At 37.4% G+C, this 17,313-nt stretch overlaps 7 protein-coding genes across 11 annotated transcripts; 3 read left to right on the top strand and 4 right to left on the bottom strand.

Annotated features, from left to right (window-relative positions):
• The first annotated feature begins 2,283 nt into the window (after positions 1-2,283).
• Positions 2,284-3,151, top strand: LOC115625046. The gene has a single exon (XM_030519897.1). It carries the CDS (start codon positions 2,284-2,286, stop codon positions 3,034-3,036), a length of 753 nt encoding a protein of 250 aa, XP_030375757.1. The 3' UTR covers positions 3,037-3,151.
• Positions 3,152-5,748, bottom strand: LOC115625044 (structure-specific endonuclease subunit SLX1 homolog). Its single transcript, XM_030519893.1, has 2 exons — positions 5,645-5,748; positions 3,152-4,111 (listed from the first exon to the last, which is right to left on the bottom strand). Exons 1-2 carry the CDS (start codon positions 5,655-5,657, stop codon positions 3,201-3,203), a joined length of 924 nt encoding a protein of 307 aa, XP_030375753.1. The 5' UTR covers positions 5,658-5,748; the 3' UTR covers positions 3,152-3,200.
• Positions 4,183-5,763, bottom strand: LOC115625045 (mediator of RNA polymerase II transcription subunit 31). Of its 3 annotated transcripts, none has more exons than XM_030519896.1 (3): positions 5,645-5,763; positions 4,864-4,953; positions 4,183-4,799 (listed from the first exon to the last, which is right to left on the bottom strand). In XM_030519896.1, exons 1-3 carry the CDS (start codon positions 5,655-5,657, stop codon positions 4,246-4,248), a joined length of 657 nt encoding a protein of 218 aa, XP_030375756.1. In that variant the 5' UTR covers positions 5,658-5,763; the 3' UTR covers positions 4,183-4,245. The 3 variants fall into 3 exon arrangements, with proteins under 3 accessions (XP_030375756.1, XP_030375754.1, XP_030375755.1); XM_030519894.1 differs by lacking the exon at positions 5,645-5,763 and adding an exon at positions 5,165-5,638; XM_030519895.1 differs by lacking the exon at positions 5,645-5,763 and adding an exon at positions 5,171-5,638.
• Positions 5,764-6,303: 540 nt separating this feature from the next.
• LOC115625115 (terminal uridylyltransferase Tailor) lies at positions 6,304-8,715 on the top strand. The gene is made up of 8 exons (XM_030520021.1): positions 6,304-6,545; positions 6,744-6,854; positions 6,909-7,293; positions 7,362-7,586; positions 7,658-7,903; positions 7,957-8,127; positions 8,184-8,385; positions 8,442-8,715. Exons 1-8 carry the CDS (start codon positions 6,447-6,449, stop codon positions 8,632-8,634), a joined length of 1,632 nt encoding a protein of 543 aa, XP_030375881.1. The 5' UTR covers positions 6,304-6,446; the 3' UTR covers positions 8,635-8,715.
• Positions 8,716-8,848: 133 nt separating this feature from the next.
• On the bottom strand, positions 8,849-10,064 carry LOC115625116 (dephospho-CoA kinase). Its single transcript, XM_030520022.1, has 3 exons — positions 9,877-10,064; positions 9,513-9,804; positions 8,849-9,455 (listed from the first exon to the last, which is right to left on the bottom strand). The coding sequence occupies exons 1-3, from the start codon at positions 9,986-9,988 to the stop codon at positions 9,149-9,151; spliced, it is 711 nt and encodes a 236-aa protein (XP_030375882.1). The 5' UTR covers positions 9,989-10,064; the 3' UTR covers positions 8,849-9,148.
• Positions 10,065-10,185: 121 nt separating this feature from the next.
• On the top strand, positions 10,186-12,529 carry LOC115625338 (THO complex subunit 4). Its single transcript, XM_030520363.1, has 4 exons — positions 10,186-10,613; positions 11,460-11,661; positions 11,746-11,940; positions 12,014-12,529. The coding sequence occupies exons 1-4, from the start codon at positions 10,371-10,373 to the stop codon at positions 12,166-12,168; spliced, it is 795 nt and encodes a 264-aa protein (XP_030376223.1). The 5' UTR covers positions 10,186-10,370; the 3' UTR covers positions 12,169-12,529.
• Positions 12,530-12,942: 413 nt separating this feature from the next.
• LOC115625339 lies at positions 12,943-16,231 on the bottom strand. Of its 3 annotated transcripts, none has more exons than XM_030520364.1 (2): positions 16,112-16,231; positions 12,943-13,725 (listed from the first exon to the last, which is right to left on the bottom strand). In XM_030520364.1, the coding sequence occupies exon 2, from the start codon at positions 13,707-13,709 to the stop codon at positions 13,344-13,346; it is 366 nt and encodes a 121-aa protein (XP_030376224.1). In that variant the 5' UTR covers positions 13,710-13,725; positions 16,112-16,231; the 3' UTR covers positions 12,943-13,343. The 3 variants fall into 3 exon arrangements, with proteins under 3 accessions (XP_030376224.1, XP_030376225.1, XP_030376226.1); XM_030520365.1 differs by lacking the exon at positions 16,112-16,231 and adding an exon at positions 14,442-14,536; XM_030520366.1 differs by lacking the exon at positions 16,112-16,231 and adding an exon at positions 13,975-13,996.
• Positions 16,232-17,313: the final 1,082 nt, after the last annotated feature.

Genomic DNA, 17,313 nt, shown 5'->3' with positions numbered 1-17,313 from the left:
TGGATTATTTTTCCATAAACCATAAAATTTTGATTAAATAATGCGCGATGCATTTGAAAAAAAATTTGTTTGCACATGATCAATGAAAAAACTTCAACAAATGCAATCAGTTCCTTTTTTTGTACGGGGTGCAACGGTCCCCCTGCGTACACCCTTGCTTCTATGTATTCACGTTACATCTTTATTAATCACTTATGTTTATTAATGCTCTCCGCATACTCCTTTATGGCGATGACGTGAAGCTTCTTTTTTCGTATAAGCCTCCTCTTTGTCATATTCGTCTGGAGTATAAACTGAACAGTATACAGCGGTAGTGCTTAGTTAACAATTTGCACATTAATGGGTCCAAATGTAAGTATTTTACTTTTCATAACAATTACCATTGTAACGTGTATTTAAAGTCGAAGATCTTAGAGTAAGTTTTGATAGTAAGATGCTCATGTGTTTAAATTGCACTAAGATCGGTTTGCGTATGTCCAACCACAATTTGTATACTCTGTACATGAAATGTACAAGAGTATATTACGTTTGCTGGAGGTGAAAAATGTAACAGACAGAAGGAGGCGTGGCAGACCCCACAAAGTATATATATTCTTGATCAGCATGACAAGACGAGTCGATCTATGTCTGTGCGTCCGCCCGTATGAACACCTGGATCTCAGAGACTATAAGAGATAGAAACACCAACTTTTGCACAAAGATGCCTTATGTGTGTACGCTATACCAATTTGTTTAATTTTTTTGATTCCCCTCCCCCACTTCCCCCCTATGTTGGGTTTTCCGTAGCGCCGTTCGTATAATCGCATATATATCGGTGACCTAGAGATATCAAATTTGAAGTCCAAGATGTCTTTTCTGAATACGCAGAATTTCTCTATCTCTCCCCTCTCCCCCGCAAATCGTGATTTTCTCAAACTTCCACAGTTCTTGGAATTTCTAACTCCAATTTTGCAAATACCCCCCGTTCGTGATTATGTGTCCGTATGCCATTTTCATTATGATAGACATTTCATTATGATAAACCGATTTAACAGTCAGTTATAGCCATAAGTATGCTCACACAGACACGCATACACTCACATAGACGCAAATGCTATGTAAATGTGCAATTATACACCCTTTACGTGTGCTTGAATACCGAGAGAGGTAAAATCGATAGAATTTTTTTTTTTTTCTTATTCTAAATATTTGTACATAGTATTTCAAAGTCGGGACTCCACATGATCTCTTCATCTTCATTTATCACACTACTCTACCAGACTTCGGCTTATTAATCTCGTGTCATCAGATAACCATAGGACATTTCTTTGTGTTGTGTTCATCTACAAATTGATTGCATGAAGTGTTCATTTTTCGATATCTTTAGATCGTATTAATTAACAAACAATTGCTCAACTGATTCCGCTTTTTTGGGGTGCAATTAAATTTTCTCAAACGAATTCTCCCTTTCCTTACAAAAATCATCTATTTGAATAGAAGAGAATCACAAATCACGATTGAGCATAGCTTGTTACACTGGCTACTAAGCCTTCGCCCCCCGGTCAATGATTCCCCACTTTTAGCAAATGCTAAATGCATTTTCCCCGCCGAGTCAGAGACCATCACATAGCGGGATGCCACAGAAAACTCCTAAAAAAAATTCTGTGGCACCGAGATTTGGGAGAAAGAGATTTCTGTGGCACCCCTGTTAATTTTTTTTATTAAAACGAAAAACTTTAATTTTTATTTTCTTTCATGTTATTTTGAACTTTGTCATAAATATATATGTATATATGTATACATTGTTTGTCGATGAATAATAATAATTCTGTTCGTTAATTTTCCCATACAAATATACAATACATTGAAATATATATATATATATATATATATATATATATTTTATATACATACATATATGTATGTATATATTTTTTATAACTACTTTAATACGTAGAATTTTGATCTAAAATTCTTCAATTGCAAACAGTATTATTGTACAGTATTATTTAATTTAAGTATTAACATACATATGTTAAACTTAAAAATTTAAAACATTTAATATTAAATTACATTTAAAACTTGACGGGGTCTATGTGGACATCTCGCTGTACTATAAAATTCGTAATATTTGTTTGGTGCAAACACTGATTAAATAAACCATAAATGACAGGAAGTAGAGCCCGCCGTTATTGCGAGAGTTGCCACTATGGTCTTACTTACATTTTACAACACTTTCTAGACATAGAGGGACGCTACTTCTCATACCAAAATAAGTAAACAAAAAAAAATACGGTGCACAGAATGTCACTCAGATTGTGTGCTTACAAGGATTGCGAAAACCTTTACATTGATGGTCGCCCCAATGGTAACTATACCCTGTTTATTTTCCCCAAAGATGCTGAGCGTGCTAAAACGTGGAAAGAACTTGGGTGTGTTAACGAAAAAATTCCGCCAAGAGATTTATTTATGTGCTCACAACATTTTGATCCGAAATATGTGTCCGTAAGTAACAAACGCCGAGTTCTAGTACCTACGGCTGTGCCAATTCCGTACAAAAACGTCGAAGCCTTGAACAATACTGAAACAACTGATACTGACACATTGTCACCGGATTATGTTATTAACATTGAGACACATAGTGATGAAGAGCATATGCAGCTCAAAGTGGAGTCAACTACAGCGAACATAAGTGAAGAGACCGAGGAAGGAGACACAGGTTGGACGCTGCATTCGGTTAAACACACAATAGTAGCAACGGAAGCCCCAACTCGAAAAACTAACAACTTCCCAAAATCTTCTCAAACCGCATCAACACAATCCAAACGCCAGCGTCTTCTGGAAGAGGAACTGGAGGAATCTGAAGCAGATATTCCTTCCGATGAGCAGCTTATTGATAAGTCCTTGGTATCAACGTTTATTTTTCAAGGCGAGGAATATGTTCAAATGCCCAAGGAAGTATATTTGAGTGAGAAACGTGACTTATTGCAAACATTGCACCAATATGAACAAGTGCTTAAAAACATAAAAACTCAAGTCAGTCAATTTGGCTTATAAAACGTTAAGGCAAATAAATGTTAAAAAAGATATGTATAATAGTTTTTGTTGACGCATATTGTGTATATATGTAATTATAAAAATGATTTATTTTATTAATTTCATTTCAAACAAATTCAGGTTAATTAAATATTTTAATTCTTATTATTAATATTACATTTTACTTAATCACTTAATTCGTAAATTTTCTCATTTTGCTGTGGCACCTCCTCAATATCGCTGTTCACATCGGGTGGTTCTTCCATATCGCTTAGCTCATCACCATACGCCTCCTCCTCGCATCCTCCTCCTTTTTGCAAAGTGCGTTTCCTTTGCAACAGTGCTGCCCAAGTAAATGTCGTCTCACACAATGGACATACGCCTGTAACTGGTATATAATGACCCTTTTCATCGCCCAACATGTAGTTGGCCAAGCATATAATGTGGCAAGTTAAGCAACAAGTGGCATTAAGGCAACCAATCCGCGATCGTTCTGGTTGCACAATCCTTTGCATACAAAGATGACACTCGGGTGTCCACAATTGGGTAGCCGGTTGCTCCAAACTCTTGAGTTTTCGTTGTGATGCTGTAATAGCCACTTTGCCACTAACAACCTGCATTTGTTTGGGCAGTGGCTCCAAAAAATCACGCTCATAGCCTACCTCAAGCCACCGAATAGTCAAAGGTAGTCGATGCCAAGGACCAATGCATAACATGCAACTAACTATGCGAAAATTGTAATCAAAGTGCGATTCCCTCGGGCGCTTCCGTTTTAATTCGTTAAATGTCTTAAGACGTGTTGATAATGTGGGCTGTTGCCAGGCCCATTCAAATTGCAAGGCCGCGATGTTATTTGGAAAGCCATGCACAATCATCACCATTTCCCAAGGTCCTTTGTTGCTTGTTTTTTTAGCGCCACCAAAATCTCGACCGCGATTATGTTGTTTAATACGGCGATTAGGATTGACTGTAAAGCCGACATAGCATTTGCCACGATAACGCAAATCTGGACTCTGGCTGCACAGCAAGTAAACGCCATAGAATTGCCCCTTGTGAGCCACTGCATCTTTGGGCGGAGATAAAGAAGACGAGGCTTCTGTGAAAGTAAAGATATTAAATTTACTTGAGGGTGATGATGATGCTTGAACAGCAAAGGTTGGGACGCGCTAGCGTAGTACAATTACGGATTTTATTGCCCGTTTTTGTAGTTTTTTAAATATTTGCCTAATTTTAATCTAGTTTCATGCTGCCTGGTGCTGCCAGGCCATTGATTTGTTGCTGTTGAGCAGAAGCTGTTTGTGCTTGATCTCTCTGCGTTGTCTGCTGCTGTTGACCTCCGCTCACTTGCGTCTGCGTTACATTTGCAGCTCCATTTTGCAGAGCACTTGTAGGCAGTGCTGATGTTTGCTGCTGCTGTTGTTGCTGTTGAGGATTTGCTGCTTCTGTGCCCGTGGCGGTAGCTGCTTCTTGGGAAGGCACAGGAATGCCTCCATTGCTCTGCTGCAGCGCTGCTGCAGCGGCCGCATTTTCACCAACCGAGTTCATCATTTTAATTCTTTTACGGGTGTAATGTTGCCATTGTAAAATTGCTTGCTCGTCAATAAATTTACAACACTGCGAGTTCACAATTTCACGCCGAAAGTGTTCATATTGCAGCAAATCGAGAAAATACAAGCACATAGGGTACATTAAATATTTCGCATATTCCGGCTCTTTCCAATACTGCAAATACTTAAGATAATTGATAAAAGATGGATCCTTGAAGTAGCCACGCTGAGCAAGAACTGAAATGGACGTCCTGTTAATGTTATGGAATTTTTAATTTATTAATTTTGAGCAATAACATACAGTTTAAATAATTGGGATTCGATAGGCACTGCACAAATTCCAGCTCAATTAGCCAACGTCGCTTTTGTTGTTCCTCTGATTCAATGGCAGCTGTTAGAGTATAAAGCCAAATGGATTACAACTTATGTAAATAAGTAGAATGGTTTTTGTATTACACAAAAGCATGCGCGAGTGAATGAAATGATTTCTAAGCAACCGCTACGACAGTGTTTGTCTTAGTACAAAAATGAAAAGCACTGTTAAAACTAACGTAAAAGTGGTAGTAGTAGAGGTATATGCAAATGTGTTGTTTTTTACTTACTCTTACCCTTTCCGTACATCTTGGCCATTTTTCTAGCTGTTGCTGCACTGGAAAGGGTTTCGTTGGTGTCTTTGCGTTTTTTCAGTTTGTTCAACTTTGTTGGTGGTAATTGTGGCAAAGATAAGTATTTTTTCTTGTGGTTTTGATGCCGTCTATATGCTTATGTCTGTGTGTGCTGTTTGTGCTGGGTTGCTCTTATTTTTGTTGTTGTTTTTGTACGTACATATGTAGCTAGTGATTTTTTGGTGTGAGGTTTTAACAACAAAAAATATACTATATGTAGACAAAAAATTAAATTAATGCACGCGCGTTAAACGAGTATGGATGGAAAATTTTAAAAGCGTTTACATTTGTGTAAATCATAGTAAACAAAAAAAAAAGCGGCACAGAAAGAAAACCTCAACTACAGTGCGGCGGCGTCGCTTCCTTTGTGTTCGTGAAAAGCAAAAGGAATTCAATTGTTTTTAATCAGCTACAAACCGTATGTGTTCATTTGCACTGTATCAATTAATGTTGCGCCGTTATTTTAAAAGAAATGCATGCAAAAACAACTTCAGTTCCCCAGTCCGTCGCAAAATAGTTTTTCTTCTTCTTAGTTGCCGTTCAATGTGGCGTCCAATAATTGAAATGCAGGGCTGGCGAATTTTACTTTTTTTATACCAAATACATATATACTATTTACGTACCAAATTTTTTTTTGGCATTTTGATTATTAACAAATGTTTAGTGCAAAACTTTCAATTAAGTTTTAAAATATTAGACCTATAAAAACTGTCTATTGGCTGTCTAATGTCCCGTCCCACATGAGGGCTGTAAAGTTTCTAACACTTTTAAATACATACATATATTACCCTGCCGAAATACCCAAGTTACAGACAGAGTCTTAACATTTCAAGCACTTTACGCTTACATATCATACATATCAAAACACAAATTTTTTATTTTGCTCTGTAAGCTTTAACTCTAAGATGAATATAACGTACATATACTACATTTTAAAATTTGGTTGGTAGCAACAGTTAACTTAACTCCAAATCTATATTCTTAACATAACGGAAAAGAGAAAAGGATCATGTTTGTAGTGTTCGACTTGAGTTTTCAGAAAAATACACTTATTGTGATATGTGATAGCTGTTGGATGAGTGGCGTTGCCAAACATGCAGCCAAGTCCCAACGGTGCTGTGAAATATGGTATTGGCCAACACTAAAAAAGCTGAGGGCGGTCGCTGACGCACACACGCTACATTCTGTTAAGAACGTGTACTGTTTAGATTGTAGAAAAATGCGCGTCGAAGCTTTGGAAACGTTCTGGACCGATAAATCAACATACGACAATGCCGAACGGCTGTTCTACGAAGTCAATACGAGGAGGTCAATAAACGTATGTACATATTCCTGTTTCCAGTAGCTTGTATATGCCGCAAACAAGTAGTTAATATATGGCCACCCTGCTCGAATCAGCTGTTCGCATCTCTAGCAATTTTATTTAGTTGGCATCAAATATAAATTAACCGAGTTCCCCTAAATTTTTTTATGTGCCCATGTATTTTCTTACCTAATCGAAACAATTTTTGTGCAGCTTGCAGTAAAAGTCAAGCCCAAGAAACACAAGGCAATGGCTGAAGCTCAACAGAATCAACAACCCTCACCAATACCCAAGCAGTCGCAGCAACAAACCGATTTTTTATATGTAAGTGCAAAAAAAGTTTTGGCGCATATAATGCAACTACAAATTCTTCAATAGCTTAACCCACTAACTCTAGAAGCAAGTTTTTTTTTGGAAACATTGGATCAAGTTAGTTCCCATTCGAATATTCAACTGGATCCGCATTTGGCAAAATTGCTTGAAAAGATTGTAGTTGGCATTGAAATCTATCTGGAGAAAAAACCGACGTATGTAACGAACACAGAACACGTCCAATGCGTGCCACCGAAGGAGTTTTTAAAAGTCAAACGGCAATTTACATGCGCACCGTGTAACAGAATTTTAGGAAACACAATAAACAAGGCCGTGGTTCATCTGGCAGAGCAGCATCCTAATCCTAATGGCAACGCGCCTAAAGAAGAAAAGAAGTGTGTTAAAGTTGATGCGCGTTCAAAGCAGCTAGCTCTCATGGTCTTGCCTAAAAGTAAGCATAATTATATACATATATACCTGTATGTAAACCTAAATAATTTGTCTTTATATATGTTTTAGAAGCTAAAGCTCTAATTTTCAATGATATGGCGAATATTTTTCAACAAAACCATCCAGTTGCTGATAAGCTTAAAGTAATGCCCGAATATGAAACCATTGAGGGGGATCTTACTAAATTAATAGCACCCTCGTTTCCGAAACAAACTGTCCGTGTTTATAAATTTGGTTCGCGTCTAACAGGAATTGGAACACGCTCTTCGGATCTAGACATATTTGTGGACATTGGTTTGTAAAATATATGCATCTGTTGATATAGTAAATATTGTAATTTAAAAATTCCCGCAAATGCAATTTAGGCAATACCTTTCACAAATTTGAGCATCGAGCTTCAAAAGAAACGCTGGCGAAACTGGTGGTTGTTCGGAAGGCTTTAATCGGCAGCAAAGATTGGCGCATTATCAATGTAATTGAGAATGCACGAGTGCCCATTATAAAGACTTGTCACCTTACCTCAGGCATCGAATGTGATATAGGGTTCTCAAATAGCTTAGGATTTTGCAACACAAATTTGATCAAGTATTTATTTGAGACGCAGCCAGTGGGTATGTTTGAAAGTATAATCATTTATTATTACCACAATTTTAATATTTTTAAGCTCAATATATGTGCATCTATATTAAGAAGTGGCTGGAACGCACCAAGATGACTGATCAAATATCAACGTATAGTATGACACTTATGGTTATCTATTTTTTGCAACTAAAGCGTCTTCTGCCATCAATTGAGCTCTTGCAAGCTGATATTATATCAAAGCAATTGGTTGGACGTAAGTTTAAACATTTATGTATATATAATAATCTGCTAACCAGTTCAAGCTTTCAGCTTGGATTGCCAATTTCGTACAGAAATCACTCAAAGATCTGGGCATTGAGTATGTTGAAGTAAGCATACAAGTGGTGAAGGAATACATTAAGTCATTCTTTGAGTACTTCGCCGCCTTCAATTATGAGAAAAACATTGTATGTCCATATTTTGGATTAGGTTGCATGGATATTAAGCAAATGGAGAAAGCATTGCCTAAACGGTGTGTAATATAACATTAAACATGTGCAAGCATAATAATGCATTGAATTCTTTTAGGTACACAGAATATGCGGCCTCTAATCCGGACTGTGCGCTGCAATTGCGCAAACCAATGGTTGTGCAGGATCCCATACAACTGAATCATAATGTAACTAAGGCGGTCACTAAAACTCTCCTGCAACAATTTGCAGAGTATAGTCGACAAACAGCAGCACTGATTGGAGATCACACCAATTGGCGTCAGCGTTGATGATCAATTCTGGGAGGAACAACTCCATGCGAATTGTAGCTTGTGAACAATAAAAACTACGTGCATGAATGAAAAGTAACAGTGCTCAGTCTCCAGTTGTTTTTCCTTTCATATATCTAATATAACTAGAGCTTATTGACAAAAGCTTATTGGAAAAAAACAGAATTATAATTTTATTATGTATATTTAATATTGCATTTTAAAATACTGAGAATATGGTTCCAAGCACATTTTAATAAATAAGACTAAAATATCTTAATATTCTTTACAAAAAATGCAACTGAATGATAAAATTGGCTCTGACGTTATAGTTTGGAAATGTGCGTATTTTCTGTAATAAGAACAATCATAGTTGTTCAATTTAGTAAGCTTCGTTAAGTTACAAATAGAATCAATCAGCTGCTGTTTATAACCATTCCTATGTCTCTATTGCAAGATCATTTATCTAGAACTACATTAAAGTGATTTTGGTTTCAATTACATTAACACATTTCATAATGGCAGACAGGAATGTTTAGAAGCTTAATGCCTTTGGCCATATATTAAAAGTCTTGTTTAAAAAGTAGAATGTTACCCCCACTATGGCAACCAATATCAGGAGGTACAAACGATTGTACCAGTGTTGCTTGGATTCCTGCATCATATTATAAATGCGCATTGCCGCTGCCTCTGTTTCCTCAATAGATCCATTGTTGTCAACAACAAAGTGGGATTTTTCGCATTTTTTTTCTAGGGGCATTTGTGACTGCACGCGTGCTTGTGCCTCCGACTCAGAGATTTCATTGCGTGCAATCAGGCGAGCCAATTGCTTGTCAGGGTCACTGCAATGAGAAAATTTTCCAATCTGCGGAATAAATATATATATCTTATAAGCTCACCAGGACACGGTCACAATTTTATGTATAAAATCCATCAATATTCCAGTCTCGAAGAGCAATGGCAAATCAAGCACAATCCATGTGCGGCCCGACATAAACTGCTTGAAGACTCGCCAAAAGATAGTACGATGTATAGTAGGATGAGTAATTTGATTAAGTTTTCCCCTTAACTCCTTGTCCTCAAAGATCTTACGACCCAAAACAGTGCGATTTATTTCCTTGCTAGGTAACAGCACTTCGTCCCCAAAGACGTCACGAATCTTCTGCCAGCATGGTTGGCCTGGTTCCACAACTGCAAGTGTGGGCGTTATCTCAAATGTAGCGTTAATTGTTGTTAATTACCGAGCTTGACAATTTTACTCACTCTCCCTAGCTATTTTGTCTGCGTCGATTACTGGAACACCTTTTGCTTCGAATATCTTGCTGACAGTGGTCTTGCCGGTTGCTATACCACCCGTTATAGCTACAATGAACATTTTGCAATAGTTTTTGCAATAGAGTTGACGTAAATACACAAAAATTGAATCTTGACTTTGAAACTGACTTGGTAAAACAGAGCAATTACGTCTACAGCTATCGATACATCGTGAGTATCATTCGAAATGCACGTGCTTACGAACACTAAACACCTCACAAGGGTTGTTGAACACTTTTTTCATAATTCAGCCATCTTTGATTCTGTATTTTCTCGTGCGTCGTGCGTCGCTATTGCTTAAAAATTGTTACAGTATCTTGTGAAACTTCATTTTTGCTAGAGGCTAGTTGTGCGCGATTAGAGTAACTAATTAAACCGTGAAGCAACGTTAAATAAAACACATTTTCTTTGGCCACGTATTGTTGCACGAGCACACAGACAAAATGGTGGACAAAATAGAAATGAGTCTCGATGATATTATCAAGTCGAATCGCACGCAAAAAAGGCCTGCTCGTGGTGGTGCCAGTGGTGTGCGGCGTCCTGGCGGAGCCCAGCGCTTTGCCGGTACACGTCGCGGAGGCGGAGCTAGCGGTGGTTCACCAAGGAAACCACCACCAGCAAGCGGGGCAGGCGGCGTGCTCAAGGGTCGCCGTGGTGGCATTGTACAGAAGCCGAAGCTCGCACGGGTAATTGAAACGTTTTGTCGTATAGACAGAAAAACAGCAAATATCCATGCATTCTGAAGGACAAGCCATGCTGGAGAGCAACCAAATAACGATTCTTTGCACATTTCACAAAATCGCAATACCAAAATATTGTACGGAAATGCTGACCTGGGCACACACATACACACGCTTACACGAATATTCGCGCTTTTCAAGGAATCAAAATGGCCACTGTACCTATTTAACTTAACGGTACTGGTCGTTTGTGGTTGTGTGCATATACGTGAGGGAAATGCAGAAACAGACACGCGGGCATAACAGTAAATATAGAATTCGCGTAAGCGATAAGCTATTGTGTGAGTGCATAGAATGACAACAGGCAGCATCATCGATTTACACAATTCGACCATCTCAAAGTTAAGGATACTGTATTGTGGTTTACAGGGTGGCATCAGCAGTAAAGAGGGAGTCTACCTGAAAACACGTCGCATAACAACTCAAAAAATTCTTTGAAAAGTTTTACAGAAACAGTCAACAGTATTTCGCATTTTTTCCTCTAAAACCAATTTAAATCTAACGTCTAATCTAATATTTCTTTTTCTTGGTTAATTAATTAACCAGAAAAAATATGACAATTATGCATAACTCATATTTAGTTTCTGCGTTGAACGAATCGTGTATGCATTCTGAAATATGTATACATGTTCGTGTTCAAGGCTGTGTGCAGTTGACTTCCCGACTCCGAATCAGTGGTTCGATGGCGTCCTCATGAGGCTAGGATACAACAACTGCTACTCCCACAATATTTATGATCCTACTGCGTTCGAACAACCCACAAAACTTCTACATAAATACTACCCCCTCTAGGGCGATGTGAACAGCGCATGGAAACATGATATGTACGATGGCCCCAAGCGTGGCGCCAGTGCCATGGGCATTGGTCCAACACGTTTGATTGTCGGCAATTTGGATTATGGTGTATCAAATACGGACATTAAGGAGCTGTTCAATGATTTCGGACCGATGAAAAAAGCAGCAGTGCATTATGACCGTTCTGGAAGATCACTTGGTAAGTTAAAATACATCATAATTGACTGTCCAGGAGCCTTCAACTAATTGCAACTTTACTCTTTTATTTATTTTTTTTTTATAGGCACCGCTGATGTTATTTTCGAGCGACGCAGTGATGCGTTAAAGGCGATAAAACAATATCATGGCGTCCCATTAGATGGACGCCCCATGACCATACAGTTGGCGGTATCGGATGTAGCAGCCCTCACACGTCCAGTACCAGCTGTTGATGCAAAGCGTCGCATTGGTGGAGCCACACCACCCTTCAAACGTGGTGGTAAGTCGTATAATCTTATAAATCTAGAGCGTATGTTGTAATTTGTATATTTTTCCTTTTTTTTTTTGTTCAGGTGCACGAGCTGGCGGCGCACCGCGACGTGGGGGCTTTAGAGGTGGTGCCGGTGGCAAACCAGCTGGCGGACCACGCCGAGAACGCAAAGCGCCGCCAACTGCCGAAGAACTAGATGCCGAATTGGACTCTTACATCAATGACATGAAAATCTAGATCTATTTTTTTTTAGTCAGCAATTAATCATAGCTAACAACACTAACACATCCACCCCTCATACAGACACGCTCATATAAACTAGTCTTAAGATTTACCATATAAGCTGTGTTTATGGTACAATAGCAGGGTCAAGTAAACAAATTCAAAACCACATAACAAAAACTTGATAAGTGTACTGAAAATAATACCAACAGATAGTTGAAAACGATAAACGTCTTTAGCTCGTTTGTCATTAGCTGATTGCAACCGATAGGACGATTATATCTTTGTATTGCACAATTAAATCGACTATTTGAATAATACAATTTGTAATGTATTTATTATATAAAAGAACGCTTTATAAAAGGAAAATCAATTATATGGACACTTTAAGCTTAACCTGAGGAGTAATAAATTCTACACATAATTTCATAAGAAAATTCTCGGAATTTCTATTTGGCGGTGCTACTGGTTGGAATTACCTTAAATATCATTTAATTATATAATTGTGTTGCATCAAGTTTTAAACAAGTTACCTATTTTTCAAACTTGTGTTTGGGGATATATAGAACTTTTCACTCGATATATGTACATAGTTTTTCCGGCAGCGCAAATCTGTCAGTAAAAATCCAACCATATATATATGGATGGATTTATATAATATATAATTCAGAGAAAAGTTCCATTATTTCCCACAAAATATTTTAACTGTTCTACACCCACCAAATACCATTTTGGAACTGGTGTGTGGAGGTATAGGTGGAGCCGCTTTTCCCAAAAAGACAATTTACAGCCGATATATAATGTATTATATTTAATTTTGGAATAGTTAATGGGTGTATTCGGTAAAAGTCATTTTGGTAAAACTTTTAAGACAGTTACAATTTCTCATTTGGGCACTTTAAGTAGAAATGCATATTCTAGCTGGAAATATTAATGCGAATGTATGTATGTATGTTACTTATTATGATTACATCGATGTGATTTTATTCAATTTTTGAACGAGAAAAGCAAACGAAACAATTATATGGACGCAAAATACAAAACGCGGCGCCAGAAAGTTAAACAATAAAAATGAGCATAGCCAATTTAAAAGTAGGTGTGAATGTTGTTATGTATGTATGTCATGTTTCAAGCGCTTTATGTAATAAATGTAAATATTTAAATATGCGGTGGCTATATGTTAAACCAGACTACCAGAAGCCACCGGATGAGTAACCACCAGGTGGCACTCGACCACGAGATGGTTCGCTGGCATTCGTCGACTTGTTGTCACTGCCGTTGTCTTTGTTCTGTTGACTGGGCGGCTTGGATTTGACCTCTTCCTTTTGGATGTTAATATCTTCTAGCAACTTTTCCACCACTTTGTTGGGGTCAGTGGAACCCATGCAGGCATTCAAATTAGAAGAATTCTGTTGATTGTATTTGGGACGTGGTGCATTCACTGCGACTTCGGGCTCAGAGAATATATTTGTATGTCCACCGCCAGGTGGTTTCAGTACACGACTGGATGGACGTGTGCCATTGTTAATGCCAATTTTCAATTCGGTGGATGTCATTATTGTTGTAAAGTAACTGAAAATACATAGAGACATAATGGCGTTTATTATGGCTTATTCCTTAATAATCAACGTGAAATGAATATGCCGCAATATAATATACTATGTATGTATGTATGCATACATAGCCTACATATACATACATACGTATATGCACATGCATATACATGCATACATATGTATGTATGTATATACATACTAGTGAACTTTACATATGTATGTATGTACACATTTCACACCCTATAGGAATAGTCACGCCACTCACAACCATAAAACGATGACGAGCCCCAACTAAATGGTCGCGTCATAAGCTTGCGATGGAGTAAGTGAAAGATGGGGAAATGGGCAGAGAAAAATAAGAAAAAGAGAATGTTCGACACATCGCCAAGTACACGAATGAAAAACTTTTGTCTGCCCTATCCGATTTGGCTGTCTAGTTTTATGTATGTGTGCTTGTTTGGCTCTGCACACTTTTCTACATAAATTGTTCCTATTTTTTGCGCGCCGAGTTTTTTTACACTCTTCCGTTAACTGTAATTGCTCGCTTTGTTGCCGTAGCACTTTCTCGTTGTTGTTGTTGTGGCTATCACTTTTGGTGTCAAGCGTTGGGTACAGTGGGTACAGTAAGCAAACAAATCGAAGTTTTATACATTTTCACTTATAACGTCTATACAAAACTTTTTGAAATACTTGCATACATAATAGACCGCCAAACCTGACATGGTAAAATACCTGGTTTTTTTTCGCTAACTCAGGACAGTGTGCCAACAAATTTTGCTTTTTATGATTCTGTTCGTCTGTTGTCTGTTTTCAAAATGTAAAAGGGGTCAAGTAGGGTGCTAGAGCAGCAAGTGTTGTAAAACGTGATGCGTATTGTAAAAGATGCGTCACCCGATGTGGGTTGTGCTAAAAACCCCCTCCCTACGAGGGTGATAACACACAATTATGTTGAGGTATGCTCAAACAAAAGCAAGTGAATGACCGCGTAATGCAAAGATGTCAAAGATCTCTAAATGGCCTTTTGTTGCTCTCTTAGTTTCCATTGCAACATGTGCATACATACACAAAAGTAAATATTCTATAAATACATACAAATGTTCATATGTACGTGTATGAAAATACTCAAGAAAAAAAAGGAAACAAAATTATGATATACATACATACATATGTACATATATACATACATATGTATGTACGAGTAAAAGCACAAATAAGCTATTAAGAGAATAGCAAATGAGACCGGCGGCGCACACACCTCAATCATGTAACTACACACACATGTACATATGTATGTATAGGTAATTTTTTCTCCTCAGCCAATTCTGTACTTTTGGTTTGGACATTAGTTTGTGTATGTGTGTTAGTGCTTGATTGTATTGTTGCAAACAAATTTATGAGTAATGAGCAATAGCAATCTGGATATAACCCGAAATCGAGTCAGTGTATGCACGCATGTACACACATACATATGAATAATTTTATACCTATGTACATTTAATATCTCTTTTCGTTGTTTGTTAATATACTCCTGATTGTTAAGACGGTATTAAACGCACCATTGCTTTTGAACGAACATATGTATATACATAGATGTGTACATACATACCGATATATGTATGCATGTGTGCGTACAAAATGATAAAAATACATTAAGGCGTCCGATCAGAAACGCTAAAACACACATTTTAAATGTATACAACACACATACACATGTATGTACATATTATATACATATGCGCGTTATGAAGACTAAATCAAGTTTTGCGAGTGATGAAGCCTACTTATTTTTAAAAGGTAATGGCGATGCACAACATTTAGCTAAACAACAAATCTACTTTGGCGTCGCTTCCCAACAGCACCAAAAAGATCACAAAATCATGCCAACAGCGACACCAGAAAGCGCGGCTGGTCTTAAATTCGGTTTGTACTGCCTTTAGCCAGTTTTCAATACAACAATTTCCATTAGCCATGTTGCATGCATCTCTCCCTGGGTAAAAAAAAAAAGCCTGAAATAATCCAAACGAAAACCCATGGCTATTTTAATGAACACCTGCTCCGTCGAGAGGAAAGGGAGGCGCTGTCGACGAAGAACAGGGAATGGGGATGATGTTTTATTTATAATGCAAATTGCCTTATGCTGCTGTAGTCAACATATGGCAGCTGCATTAAGAAAAATTTAACAGCAGCTGCATTTTATACACACACACAAGTGTTCGCCCTTTTGTCGAGCCCAACACAACTAGCACATAAAGCAGACAGACACGATTGGTCAAAATTCCGTGACATCAAGTAAAATTATGATGATGTTGGTTTTGCTTTGGCATTATTGATTTATTTAATGAGCACGAGAAACATATGAACGAATAGTTGTTTGAAGTTAGTAACGCTTCCGTTTTATTTACCTTGTTAGATTTGTCGAACACCAATTGATTTGTTGTCACACAAATGCGGAATTTTTAAAGAGTTTAGCGCTGAATTGGATAGACGCGCAAACCTCACAGATTGAACGGTTTATTTCAAATGAGCATAATTATTCGACCAAGTCTCCTCCATGGTATCGATACCACAGTTGTGGTTGTGTCTACCTTACACATTTTACAACACTAATATGTTTCCATCGATCTGGCAAGCTAACGGATAATAAAAATAACACATATTTTTATTTGAATATTTGTTAAAAAATTTACTTAAGTGTAATAGTAAATTTTGTCATTTTTTGTAAACACCTACAGGAAGGAAAGATGAGCATGATGAGACTAACTCTTTTCAGTTTCAATAATTACTGTCCAACACCTTAAAATCATCACTTTGGTCCCGGATGTGTTTTTCGTTGAACACAATTTAGAGACCGTTCTTTTCAGGTCAATATACATGCATACATATGACGGATCCACATTAAGTTAAAAATTGCGTCTAATGGAATATATAATATACAGACGCAGTGGAGACTTACTTGGAAGCCGACAAAAAAACTTTATAGCTACATATCTTTATATTCATTTTCACTGGTAAATACCATTTGCTTGCAGTATTTGTATATCTTATTGAGACTGAATTGGGATTTTAAAACAGTCTACTACAGCTGAGCTGGCTAGTTAGCTTTCGTTTTTTTTTTTATCCCCTTGCCTCATATTACAGAGAATCGATTGGCACCCAGCTTATATTTACATGGTTTTTCAGCACACGATGAAATAGTTTTAGTTAAATTTAAATTGTTTCATATATCTTTCTTATATCTACATATATCTATCTATAAAAATCAATGCCACTTTTCGTTGTAATTTTATAACTCAAGAACAGGCTTACCTATCCAAACCAAAAGTTTAAGCTTTATTCGGACTATTTAATAGATGGTTTATGGACGTTTGGACAAAATCGGTTCTTCATTTATCACATTTTTTGTAACTAATGAATTCAATAAATGGCGAATCATTTTGTTAATGGGGATTTTGCTGTCAAATTGAAACTTTTTTCAGATGGGGATTGTGAGGTGAATTTGGGGGAATCATGTTTTTCACATGGCCAACTTTATGTTGTCTGTTCCAGAATCGGTACCCCCAGCCGTTTGTTTATTCATGCTCAAACTGGAAAAACAAAAAATATT

The sequence above is a fragment of the Scaptodrosophila lebanonensis genome, unplaced genomic scaffold (assembly GCF_003285725.1).
Source record: "Scaptodrosophila lebanonensis strain 11010-0011.00,11010-0021.00 unplaced genomic scaffold, SlebRS2 tig00000072-arrow-pilon, whole genome shotgun sequence".
NCBI classification, from domain to species: domain Eukaryota; kingdom Metazoa; phylum Arthropoda; class Insecta; order Diptera; family Drosophilidae; genus Scaptodrosophila; species Scaptodrosophila lebanonensis.
The sequence above is the reverse complement of the archived record's forward strand: the minus strand, read 5'-3'. Positions and strand labels throughout refer to the sequence as shown.